The sequence below is a fragment of the Falco naumanni genome, chromosome 4 (genome assembly GCF_017639655.2).
Source record: "Falco naumanni isolate bFalNau1 chromosome 4, bFalNau1.pat, whole genome shotgun sequence".
Taxonomy (NCBI): domain Eukaryota; kingdom Metazoa; phylum Chordata; class Aves; order Falconiformes; family Falconidae; genus Falco; species Falco naumanni.
In genome coordinates, this window is record NC_054057.1 from 63,209,264 (window position 1) to 63,227,515 (window position 18,252).

General features: G+C 54.8%; 2 protein-coding genes across 2 annotated transcripts; both read right to left on the reverse strand.

Annotated features, from left to right (window-relative positions):
* Positions 1–815: 815 nt before the first annotated feature.
* LOC121086541 (acrosin-like) lies at positions 816–3,001 on the reverse strand. The gene is made up of 4 exons (XM_040590444.1): positions 2,841–3,001; positions 2,238–2,503; positions 1,806–1,951; positions 816–1,339 (listed from the first exon to the last, which is right to left on the reverse strand). Exons 1-4 carry the CDS (start codon positions 2,999–3,001, stop codon positions 998–1,000), a joined length of 915 nt encoding a protein of 304 aa, XP_040446378.1. The 3' UTR covers positions 816–997.
* A 5,022-nt stretch (positions 3,002–8,023) lies between these two features.
* On the reverse strand, positions 8,024–10,718 carry LOC121087992 (acrosin-like). The gene is made up of 5 exons (XM_040593564.1): positions 10,568–10,718; positions 10,049–10,249; positions 9,446–9,711; positions 9,014–9,159; positions 8,024–8,547 (listed from the first exon to the last, which is right to left on the reverse strand). The coding sequence occupies exons 1-5, from the start codon at positions 10,654–10,656 to the stop codon at positions 8,206–8,208; spliced, it is 1,044 nt and encodes a 347-aa protein (XP_040449498.1). The 5' UTR covers positions 10,657–10,718; the 3' UTR covers positions 8,024–8,205.
* Between the last annotated feature and the right edge of the window lie 7,534 nt (positions 10,719–18,252).

The window sequence follows — 18,252 nt, forward strand, 5'->3', positions numbered from 1 at the left end:
TGCCCACTCTGTTACGGAGCAGCTAGAGCCGGCAGGCTTCTGAACACTGTGGGATTTCTCCTTTCAGGTCTGGTTGATCTGAATGAGGTGGGCACCTGGGGGGCTGCTCCTATGCCAGCCTAAATGGATCTTCCCCACGCGCGTGCAGCTGCATTCCAAAGAGCCAGACACACACATACACACAGAGAGAGCACCACAATGAATGTGAAGGGCAAAACAGATTGACACAGACAAATCAATGCCTTGACAAGCATCCCTGCAGATGTAACCACTGCTTACATCCATGTGAATGCAGTCCAGGCCTTTCCTGCATTTCCAGAGGATCAAGATGACATGTTCTACTGAAAGAGAAACACAGCTTCACTCCCTGGATTCATAAGCACAGCGTGTTCGTAGATGCCTCAGATAACAGTCTAGAAATAGTCATGTCATATGTGAGGCTCAGAGCCAAGGCTCCCTCACCAGTGCCTGGTGCAAGCCTTGGGTCTTTCTAGATCTCTGTTTCCTGGGCCCTGAGAGTCCACGTTCAAGTTCGCTTGCGCCTCATACAGACGCACACAGGGATCCCACCAGGAGCGGGCCTAAGGCATTCTGTGCTTCCAACTGCCATCCCCAAGGCCCTGAGCCCCGCAGTGACCTGCCTTCCCTTGTTCCACTGCACCCTCATCCTCCTTGCTCAGCAGGCAGAGCTTCAGCCCTTTGCTGTGACCCTTTGTGCCCGACTTGTCTGCCCGCAGCCTGCTTCCTTCGGCAGGTGCCGGGTGTGGAAGTCCTGGCCTTGCACACGAGACTGAAGAGGACTGGCGCCTGGTTAGCCACAGAAATGAAACACTTTATTGCAGGGACTCAGCCAGCTGAGCTCTTCCGTTGAGAGGAGCGCGGGCAGGACAGAGCAGGCCTTTGACACTGAGGCTGCCATTGCATCAGCAGGCAGTGCCCCAGCGGGAAATGGTGGTGGCGCGCTGCAGCCAGCCCTGGAACCTCTTCGTCCTGCTGATCAAACCTTTTCTCCTATTAGGAACTGCACCAACTTCTGCAGCCAAGTAAGGAAATCCCACAGCTTCTGCACTGGAAGTGGGCAGGGTATAAACCTTCCTGCTTCTGTTGGTGTTGGCCTGTGAACGGGGGTGGAGGTGAAGGCTGGCTGCGGCCTTGCAGTAGTCGCTACTGCTGTGTGCAGGCCCATCTGTTCCAGGATCCAGTTGTAGAAGTGCTGGGTGGAGGTGTAGACTCCGGGCTTCTTTGCTCTCGCACAGCCCATCCCCCAGCTGGTCAGGCCAACAAGCCAGAAGTAGTCAGCGCTCTTGTCTTGGCACACAAGAGGCCCACCGCTGTCCCCCTGCAGCAGAGGAGAAAGGATGAAGGGGTTGTTGGGTGGCCACCGTCAGCCCAGTGGCTGGCTCCTTCCCTCTCGTGGCACTTCCAGAGCTGTATTTAGTGGCCAGCCAAGCTCTGGAGAAGCTTGCCTGGGAGGGGGCAGTGGGCCTGTAAGGCAGGGCTCGCTCTCCCTGCGGCACGTTGTTGCTGCAGGTGTGTGAGATGGCTGTGTCTGGCTTGGGACTGGTGAAGCTCTGGGCTGCCAAGGGCACTGGGTGGGCTTTGTGGACAAAGTGCCAGGCCTCTGGGACAAGGCAGGCAGGCCCTGGGCAAAGGCGTGCAAAAGGGGAAGGGGGGTAAGGCCCTCAGCGGTGGGGACACAGCAATGGGAGTGTGAGTGGCCAGGAAATGCCCATAACGACGCAGGTTTGGGCAGTTGTAGCGGGGCTGCCCGTGCTGCCGGGGCTTGGCTTGTAGCGCGCTCCTACCTGGCAGGTGTCGATGCCACCCTGCGGATAGCCAGCACAGATGTTGTGGGTGTGGATGGCCCCTTTGTACCAGCCGCTGCTGTTACAGACACCAGCATCAATGAGGTGGACCTGGGCCTCCTGCAGCACATATGCCGATCCTCCAGCTGTGAAGAGCACAGAAAGGAATGAACACCCAGCAGCTCATTGCCAGTTCTCCTTCCCTGCGTGACTGAAGCCCTATCCCGGGGCTCGGCTTTGCATGTGGGGAGGCGCTGGACTGCTCCTTCCTTTCTGCCTTGCTCTGGGTCAGTGGCTCACACCCCCCTCTCTAAGAGGCATACGTCCCCACAGCCTGATTCTGGCTTTCGCCTCTGCCGTCAGGAAGAGCAACCTGCCTCCCCAAGCTGGCCAAGCTTGCACTCACAACGTGACTACATTTTGGGAGCTCACCTCTTGCAGTCCTGGCACCCCAGCCACTGACGTAGCACTCTGTCAGCTCCGAGACTCTCAGCGAGGCATCGGGCACGCAGGCAAGCTGTACATAGTTGTTGCACTGGACAGGCTGCTCCAGTTCCAGCAAGGCAATGTCGTTTCTCCACGTGATATTATTGAAGTGCTGGTGAACCAGCAGCTGCTTGATGTTGCGCACCTGGGCCTCAGGTCCCAGCTGGGTCAGCCGGGTGGCACCTACCACCACCAGCCACATGGTGATGTTCCTGGAAGGCAGATGGAGAGAGGGCTCAGAGGGAGCAGAGCCACATGCTGCAGCAGCACAGCAGTCGCCCTGCCTTCTGCTTGGCAAGGCAGAGAGGAAAGTAGTGCTTGGGAGGGTGCGACAGACCACATGCTCCTTGGGCTCAAGCAGCGTCGAGCTGGAGGCTGCTGGGAAGCAGTGGCACAAGCTCAGCCTTCTCCTGAGCAGCCTCTCAGGTGGCTGCGGAGTGCCCAGGCACTGGGCGTACTGCAGGGCAACAGGATGGGAGCAGCACGTGCTGCTGTGCTCAGGGCACCTGCTAGAGTGTGGGGCTAGCCCCGATCCCTGGTCCTCCTTACCTGGCCTCGAAGAAGCAGTGGGCTGCTGTGAGGACCCACTGTGGGCTGATGAGGGAGCCCCCGCAGATGTGCGCCGTGCCTCCTTCAAAGAGAGCCTCGATGCTGACGATCCAAGGCCAGGCCCCTGGCTGGGCATCTCTGCCACCCACAACGCGCGACATGCCGTTGTGAAAAGCCGCAGGCCGAAGGCCGCAGGTGCCTCTGTAACCAGAAACTCCATTCTGGTTAGCTCCATGCAAGCTTGCGCCATTCCGGCTAAAGGTCAGCCATCTTCCCTCCCCTCAAGGCATGGCCAGAAGGGCCGAGGAAACCCGTGGGCTGTGTGCCCGCTCCCCTTTCCCCGCTTTCTGCTTCAGCCCGTAGATGAGCTGTGCCGGCAGCCTGGATGCTGGCAGGGAGCTGAGCCTCCCAGATGGCCTTCAAGTGCCTCTGGGGTGGCCATGGGGGACAAGCAGGACCCCTCCAGAGAAGCTCACAAGGGTTGCCCAATCTCCCCCCCAGAGCCTCGGGCCACTTACCCACAGCTGTCCCATGAGCCATGAACAGGACAGCACATGGCCAGCAGGACAACGAGGAGGAGGAGAAAGTCCATCACTACCAGCAACATGCGGCAACTGCAAGAACGATGGCTTGTCGCCACAAGTACAGCCACCGACGTAGTGCCCACAGGATTCCCGTTCCTGGGTTACCCTTGGACACGGGGCTGATGTCACAGAGTGCCTGGTTCCGGGTGCTGGGTGTGGTGGCGGTGGGTGTGGTGGGTGGAGGGGGGATGGGGGTGGTGTGGGGGGATCAGGAAGGGTTCCAAGCAGGACTGGAGGCAGAAGCTGGGATTGCACGCCCCCGACAGAGCCTTGTGGCATGCCCTGCTTGCACGATCAGGGTGGGCAGGCCCCGTGGCAGGCAGCAGCGCCTGGCTCCCAGCTCTGCCTGCTAACAGCTCACAGGGCAACACCCAGCGTGGCCTCGCAGCCTCTTTGGGAAGTTCCCTGCCGCCCTGCTCTCTGCAGCCCCGTGCCACCGGCTCCTTCCCAATAAACAGACACACAACAAAGAACACAATGACTACAGCAGCATGCGTGTGCTTGGGTGTTGAAGAGCCAATCTTTTGATGGCCGTGGCAGGCAAGCAGTGCTGGGCAAGCCAAATAAGCCAAGCACAGCCCAGCGACGTCAACCTTCCTGCACAAAGCACAGTGAAATGCAGGTGCAGCACACTCCTCACTGGCTATGTCAGCCACAGCAACGCGCTCTGGCAGGCGTCGTGTCCTTGCTGTCTGTGAGTTGGATTGCTGTTCTGGGCACACACTGACCATGGCACTTGTGGCAAGGGCAATCAACGTGAAGCTCTAGAGAGAGAAGGATGCTCCTGCTCTCAGCCCAACGTGCCATTGTTCGCAGCTTTGCAAGAGCTTGCGTCACTCTCACCTCATCAGTCTGCCTTCTGCCGCTGACTGAAGGAGCCTTGCTCACTCACCTGCTGGAGTGCAGGAGAGAAGCAGGAGCCAGGCATGTGCATTGCATTTGCACAGCAGGGCTAGGTCCCTGGAGGGTCGAGGGCAATGGCTTGAAGGTTGGCAGCCTCCAAGCTTGTGAAAGGTGCAGCAGCTCCCTGCTGCCATCCTGGCTTCTGTGGCGAGGCATAAGGCGCACAGCGGAGGGAGCAACCGGGTCCCGAGGAGGAGGAGCGGGCAGGCTCTGTCTGAAAGTGGAAGAGCTGCTCTCAAGGCCCTTGAGGTGCAGCAGGGCTTCCTAGGCCCCAGAACTGGCCTCCAAGCAAGCGGGCTCAAGGCTGCTTTGTGTTTTGAAAAAGGGACCGGCTGCCGGTTCCCGTGTGTCTGCTGAGAGCAGGCAGAAGGCGGCCTTGGAGAAGACAACTTGTCTGCTGGGGAAACCCTGCTCTTTCAGCACCAGTTTTGGCAGGTGGCCAGCGGGGAATGCCGTCAGAGGTGGCCACACTTCACAGACGCTTGAAGGAAGAGATTGGGGTCATTTGGCGGAGAGGACTCTGGCAGAGACAGCAGTTCCCAGGCAAGCCCGTCAGTAATGGCACACAAGACCAAGGTGACCTAGCTAACAACACCCAAAGACCATGTGTGTTGACAGATGGGGCAAACCTGGGAGCAAAGGGGGGAAAAAATAACTGGGGTTGGCCCCGTCTCTGGGAGGAGAGCAGGGCTGAGAGAGGCAGGACTCAGGGAAGATGAGGGGCACGTATAAGCACGGCAAATGGAGAGAAGGGGGGATCAAGGAGCCGATCACACAGAAGCAAGGTGCTGGCTGCTTTGCTTGCCTGAGCCCTGCGCCTAATCACCACAGTACCCGCTGGCTTCTTTTGGAGAGCCACCCGAAAAGCCCTTCTTTTGTGGTCCCATTCTGCACCTGCCACACGGTGGGTCCCCAGGCTTGGCTGCTAGCAAAGGCCGATGGCAAGACAGGCCACAGGCAGCCAGCACTTGGAAAGCCCCAGTGTCTCGGGCCAGCTGCTGCTGGGAGCCCTGTGTGCATGCACAGCTCACTAGTGAACCTGAAGCTGGACGAGGTGACAAGCAAGAGGGGAGAGAGAGCCTCTCAGGCATGTGGATGGCCTGCGGTGTCAGCCAACTTGCTTGCTCAGCCCCAGCATCCCCACCTTGCAAGAGGACCAGGCCTGCCAACCACTGGCCACCTCTCCACCTCCCAGAGGCAGGAAGGACTTGGAGGTGCTTGAGCATGCATGCCCTCAGCTGCTGCCCACCTAGGCATGCCCCCCCTGCGGGAGCTGCAGAAGGGCCTGCCTCTGAAGCTGCCAGGACCGTCCTCCTCTTGCTCTGTGCTTGGGCCGCGGCAAGCCATGGTGCTGCAGCTCCCAGCTCTGTTCCTACCCAGGACTGCAGGGCATGCCTCCAGCTGAACTTTGATCTCTGGAAACATGGGCGTGCCCTTTGCTTCCTCTTGATCATGCAGTGAAAGGAGTTCTTATGGCTCTGCGGATGATGCTGGAGCATGCTCCCTCCCCAAACAAGTCCGGCTTTCTGTCCAGAGGCCTCAGGTGTTCCTCGTAGCACAGAGCGCAAAGTCCACTCCCCTGCACTCCTAGCAGGCTTGGTAATGTCCCCAACACACAGTTTGCTACCCCAGTACTCCGATAGTCAGAGGTGTCACGGAGCCGAAGCCACAACGGAGCCCTCAGGCTGAGCGTGGTCAGTTGTGGGCGGAAGGGGGTCTGCTGGCTCTGCGACAGGGATCCCATGTGGAGCAACCTGCGGTGACGCAGTTGGAGGCAGACTGAAAAAACACTATGTCTGCATGGCTGGGTTTGGACAAAATGGCCTTTCTTGTTTATACAATTTTTTTATATATCTTAGATAGTACATGTGTCAGTCCCTGACAGGTTTTTGTGTTCGTCTTCTTGCTTGCTATTTGCTGTTGCTGTAGGTGCCCGTATGCTGTGGTTCTAAATTCCAGTTCTTCACATCCTGTTGACATACCTGACGATTTGTGGCTGTCTTAAGGGTACAAGACTATATCTTTGAAGTCAACTAACTTGTCTGCAGGTCCTCTGCATTCCCCAACATTCCCCCCTTTTGTTTTTGAACAGCTAGCACCATTTTTGCCGTGTGCTGCAGGGCCCTTGCAAAGACGACGGCAACCAAGGCATTATCAAACAAAGAATACTGCCAATTGAGTGAATTGATGACCAAAAGGATGACATTTTCTCAGATTTTGATAACTTGTTGCTGCAATGGGGCGCCTAAAATCCATGCAGCACATACCATCACAACCCTCACAGCCGTGTCCTTGAGCCAACATCAAAAGGGCAATAGTTGCTCTGTTTTGTATGTCATGGTGGCCAATTTGACTCACGTTCTTAACTGTAGAGGGATTTTTGAAGGACCGAGGACATATGTTACCATTGTCTGGGTTGGAGAACCCAGGCCTGTTAGTTGAAGCTGCAGAGCAGCTTTAACTTGTCCTGGGAACAAGCAGTGGGAGAAGGAAACAATCTATGCACAAACAAGAAGCCAGGTGCAGAGCAAGTCCTGGGAACCGCAAAATCAGCACACTCTGATCAGGTGCCTGCAGCATGCTCACCAATCAGCGACACGGACCCCTACATGGCCCAGAGACTTTTATCCAATCAGCTGTGTGTAAAGTTGGGTGAGCGGTCGATTTAAGTTATAAATATGACCTGTTTGTTTAATAAAGGGAGCACAGCATGTAGCCATATTGGTGTGACTTGGCCAACATTCCACGAGAGACCCTCTTTGCCTAACAAACAAGGTGATTTAACTCTTGAATGCCTTCCCTGCTGTTGCTCCGGATAGGAGAAGAACCACCCCTAAACAGGTAAAGATCCGTGAGGAACTAACAAATCCTCTGGAGGGGGATACCCCTCCCCCTTCCATATTAAAAGTCATTCAGCATCAGTCAGCAGGTGGTGAGCAGTTGTACTGTGCATCACTTGGGGGTTTTTTCCCCTTTTCCCTTTTCCTTTGGATTTTACCCTTTTCCCCCACCTTTCTATCCTAATTGTTACTATTATCATTGTTATTACTGATGTTCTTACCTCTTTATTCTGTTTAAATCATTAAATTGTTCTTATCTCAACCCTCAAGTTTTACATTCCTTTCTGATTCTCCTCCCCAGCCCTCCGGATGAGGGGGAGTGAGCAAGCAGCTGCGTGGTGCTTGGTTGCCGGCCGGCATGAAACCATGAGACCAGAGGATGAGGCTACTGAAAGAGAAACACAGCTTCACTCCCTGGATTCATAAGCACAGCGTGTTCGTAGATGCCTCAGATAACAGTCTAGAAATGTCATATCTGGGACTCAGAGCCAAAGCTCCCTCACCAGTGCCTGGTGCAAGCCTTGGGTCTTTCTAGATCTCTGTTTCCTGGGCCCTGAGAGTCCACGTTCAAGTTCGCTTGCGCCTCATACAGACGCACACAGGGATCCCACCAGGAGCGGGCCTAAGGCATTCTGTGCTTCCAACTGCCATCCCCAAGGCCCTGAGCCCCGCAGTGACCTGCCTTCCCTTGTTCCACTGCACCCTCATCCTTCTTGCTCAGCAGGCAGAGCTTCAGCCCTTTGCTGTGACCCTTTGTGCCCGACTTGTCTGCCCGCAGCCTGCTTCCTTCGGCAGGTGCCGGGTGTGGAAGTCCTGGCCTTGCACACGAGACTGAAGAGGACTGGCGCCTGGTTAGCCACAGAAATGAAACACTTTATTGCAGGGACTCAGCCAGCTGAGCTCTTCCGTTGAGAGGAGCGCGGGCAGGACAGAGCAGGCCTTTGACACTGAGGCTGCCATTGCATCAGCAGGCAGTGCCCCAGCGGGAAATGGTGGTGGCGCGCTGCAGCCAGCCCTGGAACCTCTTCGTCCTGCTGATCAAACCTTTTCTCCTATTAGGAACTGCACCAACTTCTGCAGCCAAGTAAGGAAATCCCACAGCTTCTGCACTGGAAGTGGGCAGGGTATAAACCTTCCTGCTTCTGTTGGTGTTGGCCTGTGAACGGGGGTGGAGGTGAAGGCTGGCTGCGGCCTTGCAGTAGTCGCTACTGCTGTGTGCAGGCCCATCTGTTCCAGGATCCAGTTGTAGAAGTGCTGGGTGGAGGTGTAGACTCCGGGCTTCTTTGCTCTCGCACAGCCCATCCCCCAGCTGGTCAGGCCAACAAGCCAGAAGTAGTCAGCGCTCTTGTCTTGGCACACAAGAGGCCCACCGCTGTCCCCCTGCAGCAGAGGAGAAAGGATGAAGGGGTTGTTGGGTGGCCACCGTCAGCCCAGTGGCTGGCTCCTTCCCTCTCGTGGCACTTCCAGAGCTGTATTTAGTGGCCAGCCAAGCTCTGGAGAAGCTTGCCTGGGAGGGGGCAGTGGGCCTGTAAGGCAGGGCTCGCTCTCCCTGCGGCACGTTGTTGCTGCAGGTGTGTGAGATGGCTGTGTCTGGCTTGGGACGGTGAAGCTCTGGGCTGCCAAGGGCACTGGGTGGGCTTTGTGGACAAAGTGCCAGGCCTCTGGGACAAGGCAGGCAGGCCCTGGGCAAAGGCGTGCAAAAGGGGAAGGGGGGTAAGGCCCTCAGCGGTGGGGACACAGCAATGGGAGTGTGAGTGGCCAGGAAATGCCCATAACGACGCAGGTTTGGGCAGTTGTAGCAGGGGCTGCCCGTGCTGCCGGGGCTTGGCTTGTAGCGCGCTCCTACCTGGCAGGTGTCGATGCCACCCTGCGGATAGCCAGCACAGATGTTGTGGGTGTGGATGGCCCCTTTGTACCAGCCGCTGCTGTTACAGACACCAGCATCAATGAGGTGGACCTGGGCCTCCTGCAGCACATATGCCGATCCTCCAGCTGTGAAGAGCACAGAAAGGAATGAACACCCAGCAGCTCATTGCCAGTTCTCCTTCCCTGCGTGACTGAAGCCCTATCCCGGGGCTCGGCTTTGCATGTGGGGAGGCGCTGGACTGCTCCTTCCTTTCTGCCTTGCTCTGGGTCAGTGGCTCACACCCCCCTCTCTAAGAGGCATACGTCCCCACAGCCTGATTCTGGCTTTCGCCTCTGCCGTCAGGAAGAGCAACCTGCCTCCCCAAGCTGGCCAAGCTTGCACTCGCAACGTGACTACATTTTGGGAGCTCACCTCTTGCAGTCCTGGCACCCCAGCCACTGACGTAGCACTCTGTCAGCTCCGAGACTCTCAGTGAGGCATCGGGCACGCAGGCAAGCTGTACATAGCTGTTGCACTGGACAGGCTGCTCCAGTTCCAGCAAGGCAATGTCGTTTCTCCACGTGATATTATTGAAGTGCTGGTGAACCAGCAGCTGCTTGATGTTGCGCACCTGGGCCTCAGGTCCCAGCTGGGTCAGCCGGGTGGCACCTACCACCACCAGCCACATGGTGATGTTCCTGGAAGGCAGATGGAGAGAGGGCTCAGAGGGAGCAGAGCCACATGCTGCAGCAGCACAGCAGTCGCCCTGCCTTCTGCTTGGCAAGGCAGAGAGGAAAGTAGTGCTTGGGAGGGTGCGACAGACCACATGCTCCTTGGGCTCAAGCAGCGTCGAGCTGGAGGCTGCTGGGAAGCAGTGGCACAAGCTCAGCCTTCTCCTGAGCAGCCTCTCAGGTGGCTGCGGAGTGCCCAGGCACTGGGCGTACTGCAGGGCAACAGGATGGGAGCAGCACGTGCTGCTGTGCTCAGGGCACCTGCTAGAGTGTGGGGCTAGCCCCGATCCCTGGTCCTCCTTACCTGGCCTCGAAGAAGCAGTGGGCTGCTGTGAGGACCCACTGTGGGCTGATGAGGGAGCCCCCGCAGATGTGCGCCGTGCCTCCTTCAAAGAGAGCCTCGATGCTGACGATCCAGGGCCAGGCCCCTGGCTGGGCATCTCTGCCACCCACAACGCGCGACATGCCGTTGTGAAAAGCCGCAGGCCGAAGGCCGCAGGTGCCTCTGTAACCAGAAACTCCATTCTGGTTAGCTCCATGCAAGCTTGCGCCATTCCGGCTAAAGGCCAGCCATCTTCCCTCCCCTCAAGGCATGGCCAGAAGGGCCGAGGAAACCCGTGGGCTGTGTGCCCGCTCCCCTTTCCCCGCTTTCTGCTTCAGCCCGTAGATGAGCTGTGCCGGCAGCCTGGATGCTGGCAAGGGAGCTGAGCCTCCCAGATGGCCTTCAAGAGCCACTGAGGTGGCCATGGGGGACAAGCAGGACCCCTCCAGAGAAGCTCACAAGGGTTGCCCAATCTCCCCCCCAGAGCCTCGGGCCACTTACCCACAGCTGTCCCATGAGCCATGAACAGGACAGCACATGGCCAGCAGGACAACGAGGAGGAGGAGAAAGTCCATCACTACCAGCAACATGCGGCAACTGCAAGAACGATGGCTTCTCGCCACAAGTACAGCCACCGACGTACTGCCCGCAGGATTCCCTGTTGCCTGGGGTTACCCTTGGACACGGGGCTGATGTCACAGAGTGCCTGGTTCCGGGTGCTGGGTGTGGTGGCGGTGGGTGTGGTGGGTGGAGGGGGGATGGGGGTGGTGTGGGGGGATCAGGAAGGGTTCCAAGCAGGACTGGAGGCAGAAGCTGGGATTGCACACCCCCGACAGAGCCTTGTGGCATGCCCTGCTTGCACGATCAGGGTGGGCAGGCCCCGTGGCAGGCAGCAGCGCCTGGCTCCCAGCTCTGCCTGCTAACAGCTCACAGGGCAGCACCCAGCGTGGCCTCGCAGCCTCTTTGGGAAGTTCCCTGCCACCCTGCTCTCTGCAGCCCTGTGCCACCGGCTCCTTCCCAATAAACAGACACACAACAAAGAACACAATGACTACAGCAGCATGCGCGTGCTTGGGTGTTGAAGAGCCAATCTTTTGATGGCCGTGGCAGGCAAGCAGTGCTGGGCAAGCCAAATAAGCCAAGCACAGCCCAGCGACGTCAACCTTCCTGCACAAAGCACAGTGAAATGCAGGTGCAGCACACTCCTCACTGGCTATGTCAGCCACAGCAACGCGCTCTGGCAGGCGTCGTGTCCTTGCTGTCTGTGAGTTGGATTGCTGTTCTGGGCACACACTGACCATGGCACTTGTGGCAAGGGCAATCAACGTGAAGCTCTAGAGAGAGAAGGATGCTCCTGCTCTCAGCCCAACGTGCCATTGTTCGCAGCTTTGCAAGAGCTTGCGTCACTCTCACCTCATCAGTCTGCCTTCTGCCGCTGACTGAAGGAGCCTTGCTCACTCACCTGCTGGAGTGCAGGAGAGAAGCAGGAGCCAGGCATGTGCATTGCATTTGCACAGCAGGGCTAGGTCCCTGGAGGGTCGAGGGCAATGGCTTGAAGGATGGCAGCCTCCAAGCTTGTGAAAGGTGCAGCAGCTCCCTGCTGCCATCCTGGCTTCTGTGGCGAGGCATAAGGCGCACAGCGGAGGGAGCAACCGGGTCCCGAGGAGGAGGAGCGGGCAGGCTCTGTCTGAAAGTGGAAGAGCTGCTCTCAAGGCCCTTGAGGTGCAGCAGGACTTCCTAGGCCCCAGAACTGGCCTCCAAGCAAGCGGGCTCAAGGCTGCTTTGTGTTTTGAAAAAGGGACCGGCTGCCGGTTCCCGTGTGTCTGCTGAGAGCAGGCAGAAGGCGGCCTTGGAGAAGACAACTTGTCTGCTGGGGAAACCCTGCTCTTTCAGCACCAGTTTTGGCAGGTGGCCAGCGGGGAATGCCGTCAGAGGTGGCCACACTTCACAGACGCTTGAAGGACGAGATTGGGGTCATTTGGCGGAGAGGACTCTGGCAGAGACAGCAGTTCCCAGGCAAGCCCGTCAGTAATGGCACACAAGACCAAGGTGACCTAGCTAACAACACCCAAAGACCATGTGTGTTGACAGATGGGGCAAACCTGGGAGCAAAGGGGGGAAAAAATAACTGGGGTTGGCCCCATCTCTGGGAGGAGAGCAGGGCTGAGAGAGGCAGGACTCAGGGAAGATGAGGGGCACGTATAAGCACGGTAAATGGAGTGAAGGACCCAGGATTCAGGCATGTGGATGGCCTGCAGTGTCAGGCGATGTGCTTGCTCAGCCCCAGCATCCCCACCTTGCAAGAGGACCAGGCCTGCCAACCACTGGTCATGTATCCAACCCAAGGACTTAACAGTCTGTGCATCGTCATGTGGCAATAAGGGTCTTTGGACATTTCCCAACTATAAATAAACATAGGTGCATCACCCTTTAGATAAGTGGTACAGCATTCACTATTGACATGGACCATCCCTTGTGCCCAGTGCCCACACTGTGAGCCGCCCCCTCTCTACCACAGGTAACGTCCATGATGTTGACATGTGGAATCGTACACTACAACTCGAGGAGAGTTATAAAGCAGGATGCTATGTGACAAGAGAGCAGTGTGTGGACACCGTGCCAGGACCAATCACAGATGACTAGAGTATGCGTGGACAAGTAGCTTTAGCCCATCACCTCTGAATAACAACGCATGCGTGGCGTGTGTGTCTTTTGTTAAGAGTATAAATTGCTGTAAGCCTTTTAATAAATCAGCACTAACTTGATCACATTGGTCGTATAAGTTGTGTCCGAGAGCCATGTGCATCAACAAACCAGTATGGGGAGAGCAGTGGCCCCTGCCCCAGGAAAAGCTGTGTGCCCTGCGTGAATTGGTTGAGGAACAGTTAGACGCAGGCCACATTGAAGAATCACATAGCCCGTAGAACACCCCTGTAGTTGTGATAAAAAAGAAGCCTGGTAAATGGCGATTGTTGCATGACCTGCGTAAAGTCAATGCAGTGATGGCCCCTATGGGGGCCTTACAGCCAGGGTTGCCATCTGCCACCATGAAACCAATGGAGTGGGACATTTTAGTTATTGATCTGAAAGATTGGTTTATTTACCATTCCTTTAGATCCAAAAGACAAAGCAAAGTTTGCTTTTACAGTACCAACTAGAACTAACTCTGAGCCCACAACAAGGTACCACTGGCCCGTGCCGCCTCAGGGCATGAGAGACTCGCCAACCATTTGTCAATGGTTTATAGCCCAAGCCCTGAGCTCAGTGAGAGACAAATACCAAGATGTTTACTGTCATGATGACACAGATGGCATTTTGTTAGCAGCACCGTCCAAAGAGCTGCTGGAGACAGCTGAGAAGGGTGCCAGACATAGTTTAGCAGAATCTGGATTGAATGTATCTCCTGAAGAAGTTCAGAGGCAAGAGCCCTGGAAATATCTGGGCATGAATGTGCTGAAGGGAACTGTGTCTCCACAACTTATCAAATTGAAACTGGATGTAAAGACTTTGAATGATGTCCAAAAACTTGCAGGAATGCTAAATTGGCTACGGCCTTATTTAGGTCTTACTAATGAACAAATGCATCCTCTTTTGCAGCTTTTAAAAGGAGACACAGATCTTTTAGCCCCAAGGTACTTAATGCCTGCAGCCTTGGCACTTGTGAAAGAAGTCAACAGTTGATCTCTTCACGACATGTGTGGCGTGTAGCTATCACGCTTCCTTTAAGTGGTTTTATTTTAATGGACCAATCTTCCCCTTATGCTATGTTGGCCCAGCGGAACCAGGCTTGGCAAGATCCACTGCATGTACCTGAGTAGTTGTTTCTGCCTTTGCAGCCTAAGAAAAGTGCTGTTGAATTGTACGAACTTGTTGCCGATTTGATCATAAAAATCCGAAAAAGATGTTTAGAGTTGACTGGACTTAATCCACCAACTGTAATTATCCCTGTACAACAATTCTATGTTGAATGGGCGCTATTAAACTCTACTGCCCTTCAAGTGGCTCTTGCCAGTTTTCAAGGGCAAGTTCAGTACCACCATCCACCTCATCCACTTTTGAAAATGATGGTAAATCTAACTTTGCAGCCACGGCGATGAAGTCAGAGACGACCAGTCAAAGGTGACACAGTATTTACAGGTGGGTCTGGAAAAACGGGAAAACCTGCAGTCGCTTGGAAAAAACATGGGCAATGGCATTCCCAAATTGTATATCAGGAAGGATCCCCACAAGTCATAGAGTTACAGGCTGCAGCTTTGGCATTTCAGTATTTTCCAGGCCTTCTTAATCTTGTTACTGATTCGGCATATGTGGCAGCCCTCCTTCCCAAGTGAGACAGGGCTGTCCTTGGCCATGTCAACAATCCCAAGCTTGTTGCAATATTGACTTTAGTTTGGGGAGAGATTCGGAAACGCCATTCTCCGTATTATGTTATGCATGTTAGTAGCCATACTCCCCTACCTGGTTTTGTAATTGAAGGCAATGCTAGAGTTGACGCTCTAGTTTCTGTGGCTCTGTCGGTGCCTGTTCCTGAGGTCCATCAGCAAGACGTGATAGCCCACCAATTCTATCATCTGAATTGGCGATCCTTGTATCATCAATTTGGCCAATAGGGTCTCTCTGAGGCAGCTGCACGCAGGAATTGTTGCAGCCTGCCCAGACTGTCAATATGTTACTTCTGTGCCAAATTAGGGAGTTAATCCTAGAGGCCTTCAAGCTTTACAGCTCTGGCAAACAGATGTAACCGATTACAATGAGTTTGGCAGACAAAAATATGTCCATGTTAAAAATAGATACATATTCTAGTGCAAGGATTGCTACTGCCCACACAGGTGAGACCAGTTGTGACGTCATTTGGCACTGGCAACGTGCTTTTTCTGTGCTTGGTGTCCCTCTTGAAATCAAAACGGACTGTGGACCTGCCTATAATTCCAGGCCCGTCAGTCAGTTCCTTTCCCAATGGGGGATCTCCCACAATTTTGGTATTCCCCATTCCCCTAGGGGCCAAGCTATTGCATGAATGGTACTCTTAAATGCCAGCTTGAAAACAAAAAAGGGGAATGAAGGGAATGACCCCAGGGGCACGATTAGAGAAAGCATGTTATGTTTTACGCTTTCTGAACATCTCTGCTGACCATGTGGTGCCTCCCATTGTGTGGTACTTGGTGTCAATTGGTGACAAGCCGCAAAAGCACAAAGGCGTCTTAGTACGCATGAAAGACCCTCGTACTGGGCATTGGTTGGGACTGCGTTAATTGTTAACTTGGGGGAGAGTTATGCTTGTGTTTCTGCAGCTGAAGGTCCGCGATGGATACCTGCTCGCTGTGTGCGGCATAGGCTTAGCATGCCAGACCGTGGGAGCACTGCTGCTGCCAGTCAACGCAAACACTAATGTGTGGTCTCCTTACTGAACCAGTCCTTGTTTGGTGTGCCCTTCCTCGAAACTGACTTGCAGACGTTGTTGCAAAAAAGTGAATGTACGATTTTGACAAAGAATGTGGGGAATGAAGAATGTTACTGAAAGCCTTGATATTTGGGTTGATTACCTCTGTATAATGTTAATCCAAAAAAGGTTGATATTGTTGGCACTTTGAATGTTGATAGTTGTTTTTAAGTAGATGCTAACGTAGTCGGAGGCCAAGATGGGACCATGACACCTGCACAAATCAACACGTCAACATGTTGATAAGCATAATGTGCTCAAAGGCAAAATAACTTTGGATAAAGCATGTAATGATGTAGTTGATTTATGGAACTGATGGGAACGTATTGCAGTGGTTCTTCACCTATCCAGAGCAACAGCAGGGAAAGCATTCAAGAGTTAAATCATCTTGTTTGTTAGGCGAAGAGGGTCTCTCGTGGAGACTCGGCCAAGTCATGACAATCACACCAATATGGCTACATGCTGTGCTCCCTTTATTAAACAAACAGGTCATATTTATAACTTAAATCGACCGCTCACCCAACTTTACACACAGCTGACTGGATAAAAGTCTCTGGGCCATGTAGGGGTCCGTGTCGCTGATTGGTGAGCATGCTGCAGGCACCTGATCAGAGTGTGCTGATTTTGCGGTTCCCAGGACTTGCTCTGCACCTGGCTTCTTGTTTGTGCATAGATTGTTTCCTTCTCCCACTGCTTGTTCCCAGGACAAGTTAAAGCTGCTCTGCAGCTTCAACTAACAGGCCTGGGTTCTCCAACCCAGACAACGGTAACATATGTCCTCGGTCCTTTAAAAATCCCTCTACAGTTAAGAACGTGAGTCAAATTGGCCACCATGACATACAAAACAGAGCAACTATTGCCCTTTTGATGTTGGCTCAAGGACACGGCTGTGAGGGTTGTGATGGTATGTGCTGCATGGATTTTAGGCGCCCCATTGCAGCAACAAGTTATCAAAATCTGAGAAAATGTCATCCTTTTGGTCATCAATTCACTCAATTGGCAGTATTCTTTGTTTGATAATGCCTTGGTTGCCGTCGTCTTTGCAAGGGCCCTGCAGCACACGGCAAAAATGGTACTAGCTGTTCAAAAACAAAAGGGGGGAATGTTGGGGAATGCAGAGGACCTGCAGACAAGTTAGTTGACTTCAAAGATATAGTCTTGTACCCTTAAGACAGCCACAAATCGTCAGGTATGTCAACAGGATGTGAAGAACTGGAATTTAGAACCACAGCATACGGGCACCTACAGCAACAGCAAATAGCAAGCAAGAAGACGAACACAAAAACCTGTCAGGGACTGACACATGTACTATCTAAGATATATAAAATATTGTATAAACAAGAAAGGCCATTTTGTCCAAACCCAGCCATGCAGACATAGTGGTTTTTTCAGTCTGCCTCCAACTGCGTCACCGCAGGTTGCTCCACATGGGATCCCTGTCGCAGAGCCAGCAGACCCCCTTCCGCCCACAACTGACCACGCTCAGCCTGAGGGCTCTGTTGTGGCTTTGGCTCTGTGACACCTCTGACTATCGGAGTACTGGGGTAGCAAACTGTGTGTTGGGGACATTACCAAGCCTGCTAGGAGTGCAGGGGAATGGACTTTGCGCTCTGTGCTACGAGGAACACCTGAGGCCTCTGGACAGAAAGCCGGACTTGTTTGGGGAGGGAGCATGCTCCAGCATCATCCGCAGAGCCATAAGAACTCCTTTCACTGCATGATCAAGAGGAAGCAAAGGGCACGCCCATGTTTCCAGAGATCAAAGTTCAGCTGGAGGCATGCCCTGCAGTCCTGGGTAGGAACAGAGCTGGGAGCTGCAGCACCATGGCTTGCCGCGGCCCAAGCACAGAGCAAGAGGAGGACGGTCCTGGCAGCTTCAGAGGCAGGCCCTTCTGCAGCTCCCGCAGGGGGGGCATGCCTAGGTGGGCAGCAGCTGAGGGCATGCATGCTCAAGCACCTCCAAGTCCTTCCTGCCTCTGGGAGGTGGAGAGGTGGCCAGTGGTTGGCAGGCCTGGTCCTCTTGCAAGGTGGGGATGCTGGGGCTGAGCAAGCAAGTCGGCTGACACCGCAGGCCATCCACATGCCTGAGAGGCTCTCTCTCCCCTCTTGCTTGTCACCTCGTCCAGCTTCAGGTTCACTAGTGAGCTGTGCATGCACACAGGGCTCCCAGCAGCAGCTGGCCCGAGACACTGGGGCTTTCCAAGTGCTGGCTGCCTGTGGCCTGTCTTGCCATCGGCCTTTGCTAGCAGCCAAGCCTGGGGACCCACCGTGTGGCAGGTGCAGAATGGGACCACAAAGGAAGGGCTTTGGGGTGGCTCTCCAAAAGAAGCCAGCGGGTACTGTGGTGATTAGGCGCAGGACTCAGGCAAGCAAAGCAGCCAGCACCTTGCTTCTGTGTGATCGGCTCCTTGATCCCCCCTTCTCTCCATTTGCCGTGCTTATACGTGCCCCTCATCTTCCCTGAGTCCTGCCTCTCTCAGCCCTGCTCTCCTCCCAGAGACGGGGCCAACCCCAGTTATTTTTTCCCCCCTTTGCTCCCAGGTTTGCCCCATCTGTCAACACACATGGTCTTTGGGTGTTGTTAGCTAGGTCACCTTGGACTTGTGTGCCATTACTGACGGGCTTGCCTGGGAACTGCTGTCTCTGCCAGAGTCCTCTCCGCCAAATGACCCCAATCTCTTCCTTCAAGCGTCTGTGAAGTGTGGCCACCTCTGACGGCATTCCCCGCTGGCCATCTGCCAAAACT

Bases quoted from the DNA above. Each gene is read 5' to 3' on its own strand.
- LOC121086541 (XM_040590444.1), bottom strand. From the start codon at position 3,001: ATGTCGCGCGTTGTGGGTGGCAGAGATGCCCAGCCAGGGGCCTGGCCT. The intron at 1,952-2,237 runs GTGAGCTCCCAA...TGCTCTTCACAG, and splicing joins GGGTGCCAGGACTGCAAGAG to CTGGAGGATCGGCATATGTG. The intron at 1,340-1,805 runs GTAGGAGCGCGC...CCTCTGCTGCAG, and splicing joins GTGGCATCGACACCTGCCAG to GGGGACAGCGGTGGGCCTCT.
- LOC121087992 (XM_040593564.1), bottom strand. From the start codon at position 10,656: ATGTTGCTGGTAGTGATGGACTTTCTCCTCCTCCTCGTTGTCCTGCTG. The intron at 9,160-9,445 runs GTGAGCTCCCAA...TGCTCTTCACAG, and splicing joins GGGTGCCAGGACTGCAAGAG to CTGGAGGATCGGCATATGTG. The intron at 8,548-9,013 runs GTAGGAGCGCGC...CCTCTGCTGCAG, and splicing joins GTGGCATCGACACCTGCCAG to GGGGACAGCGGTGGGCCTCT.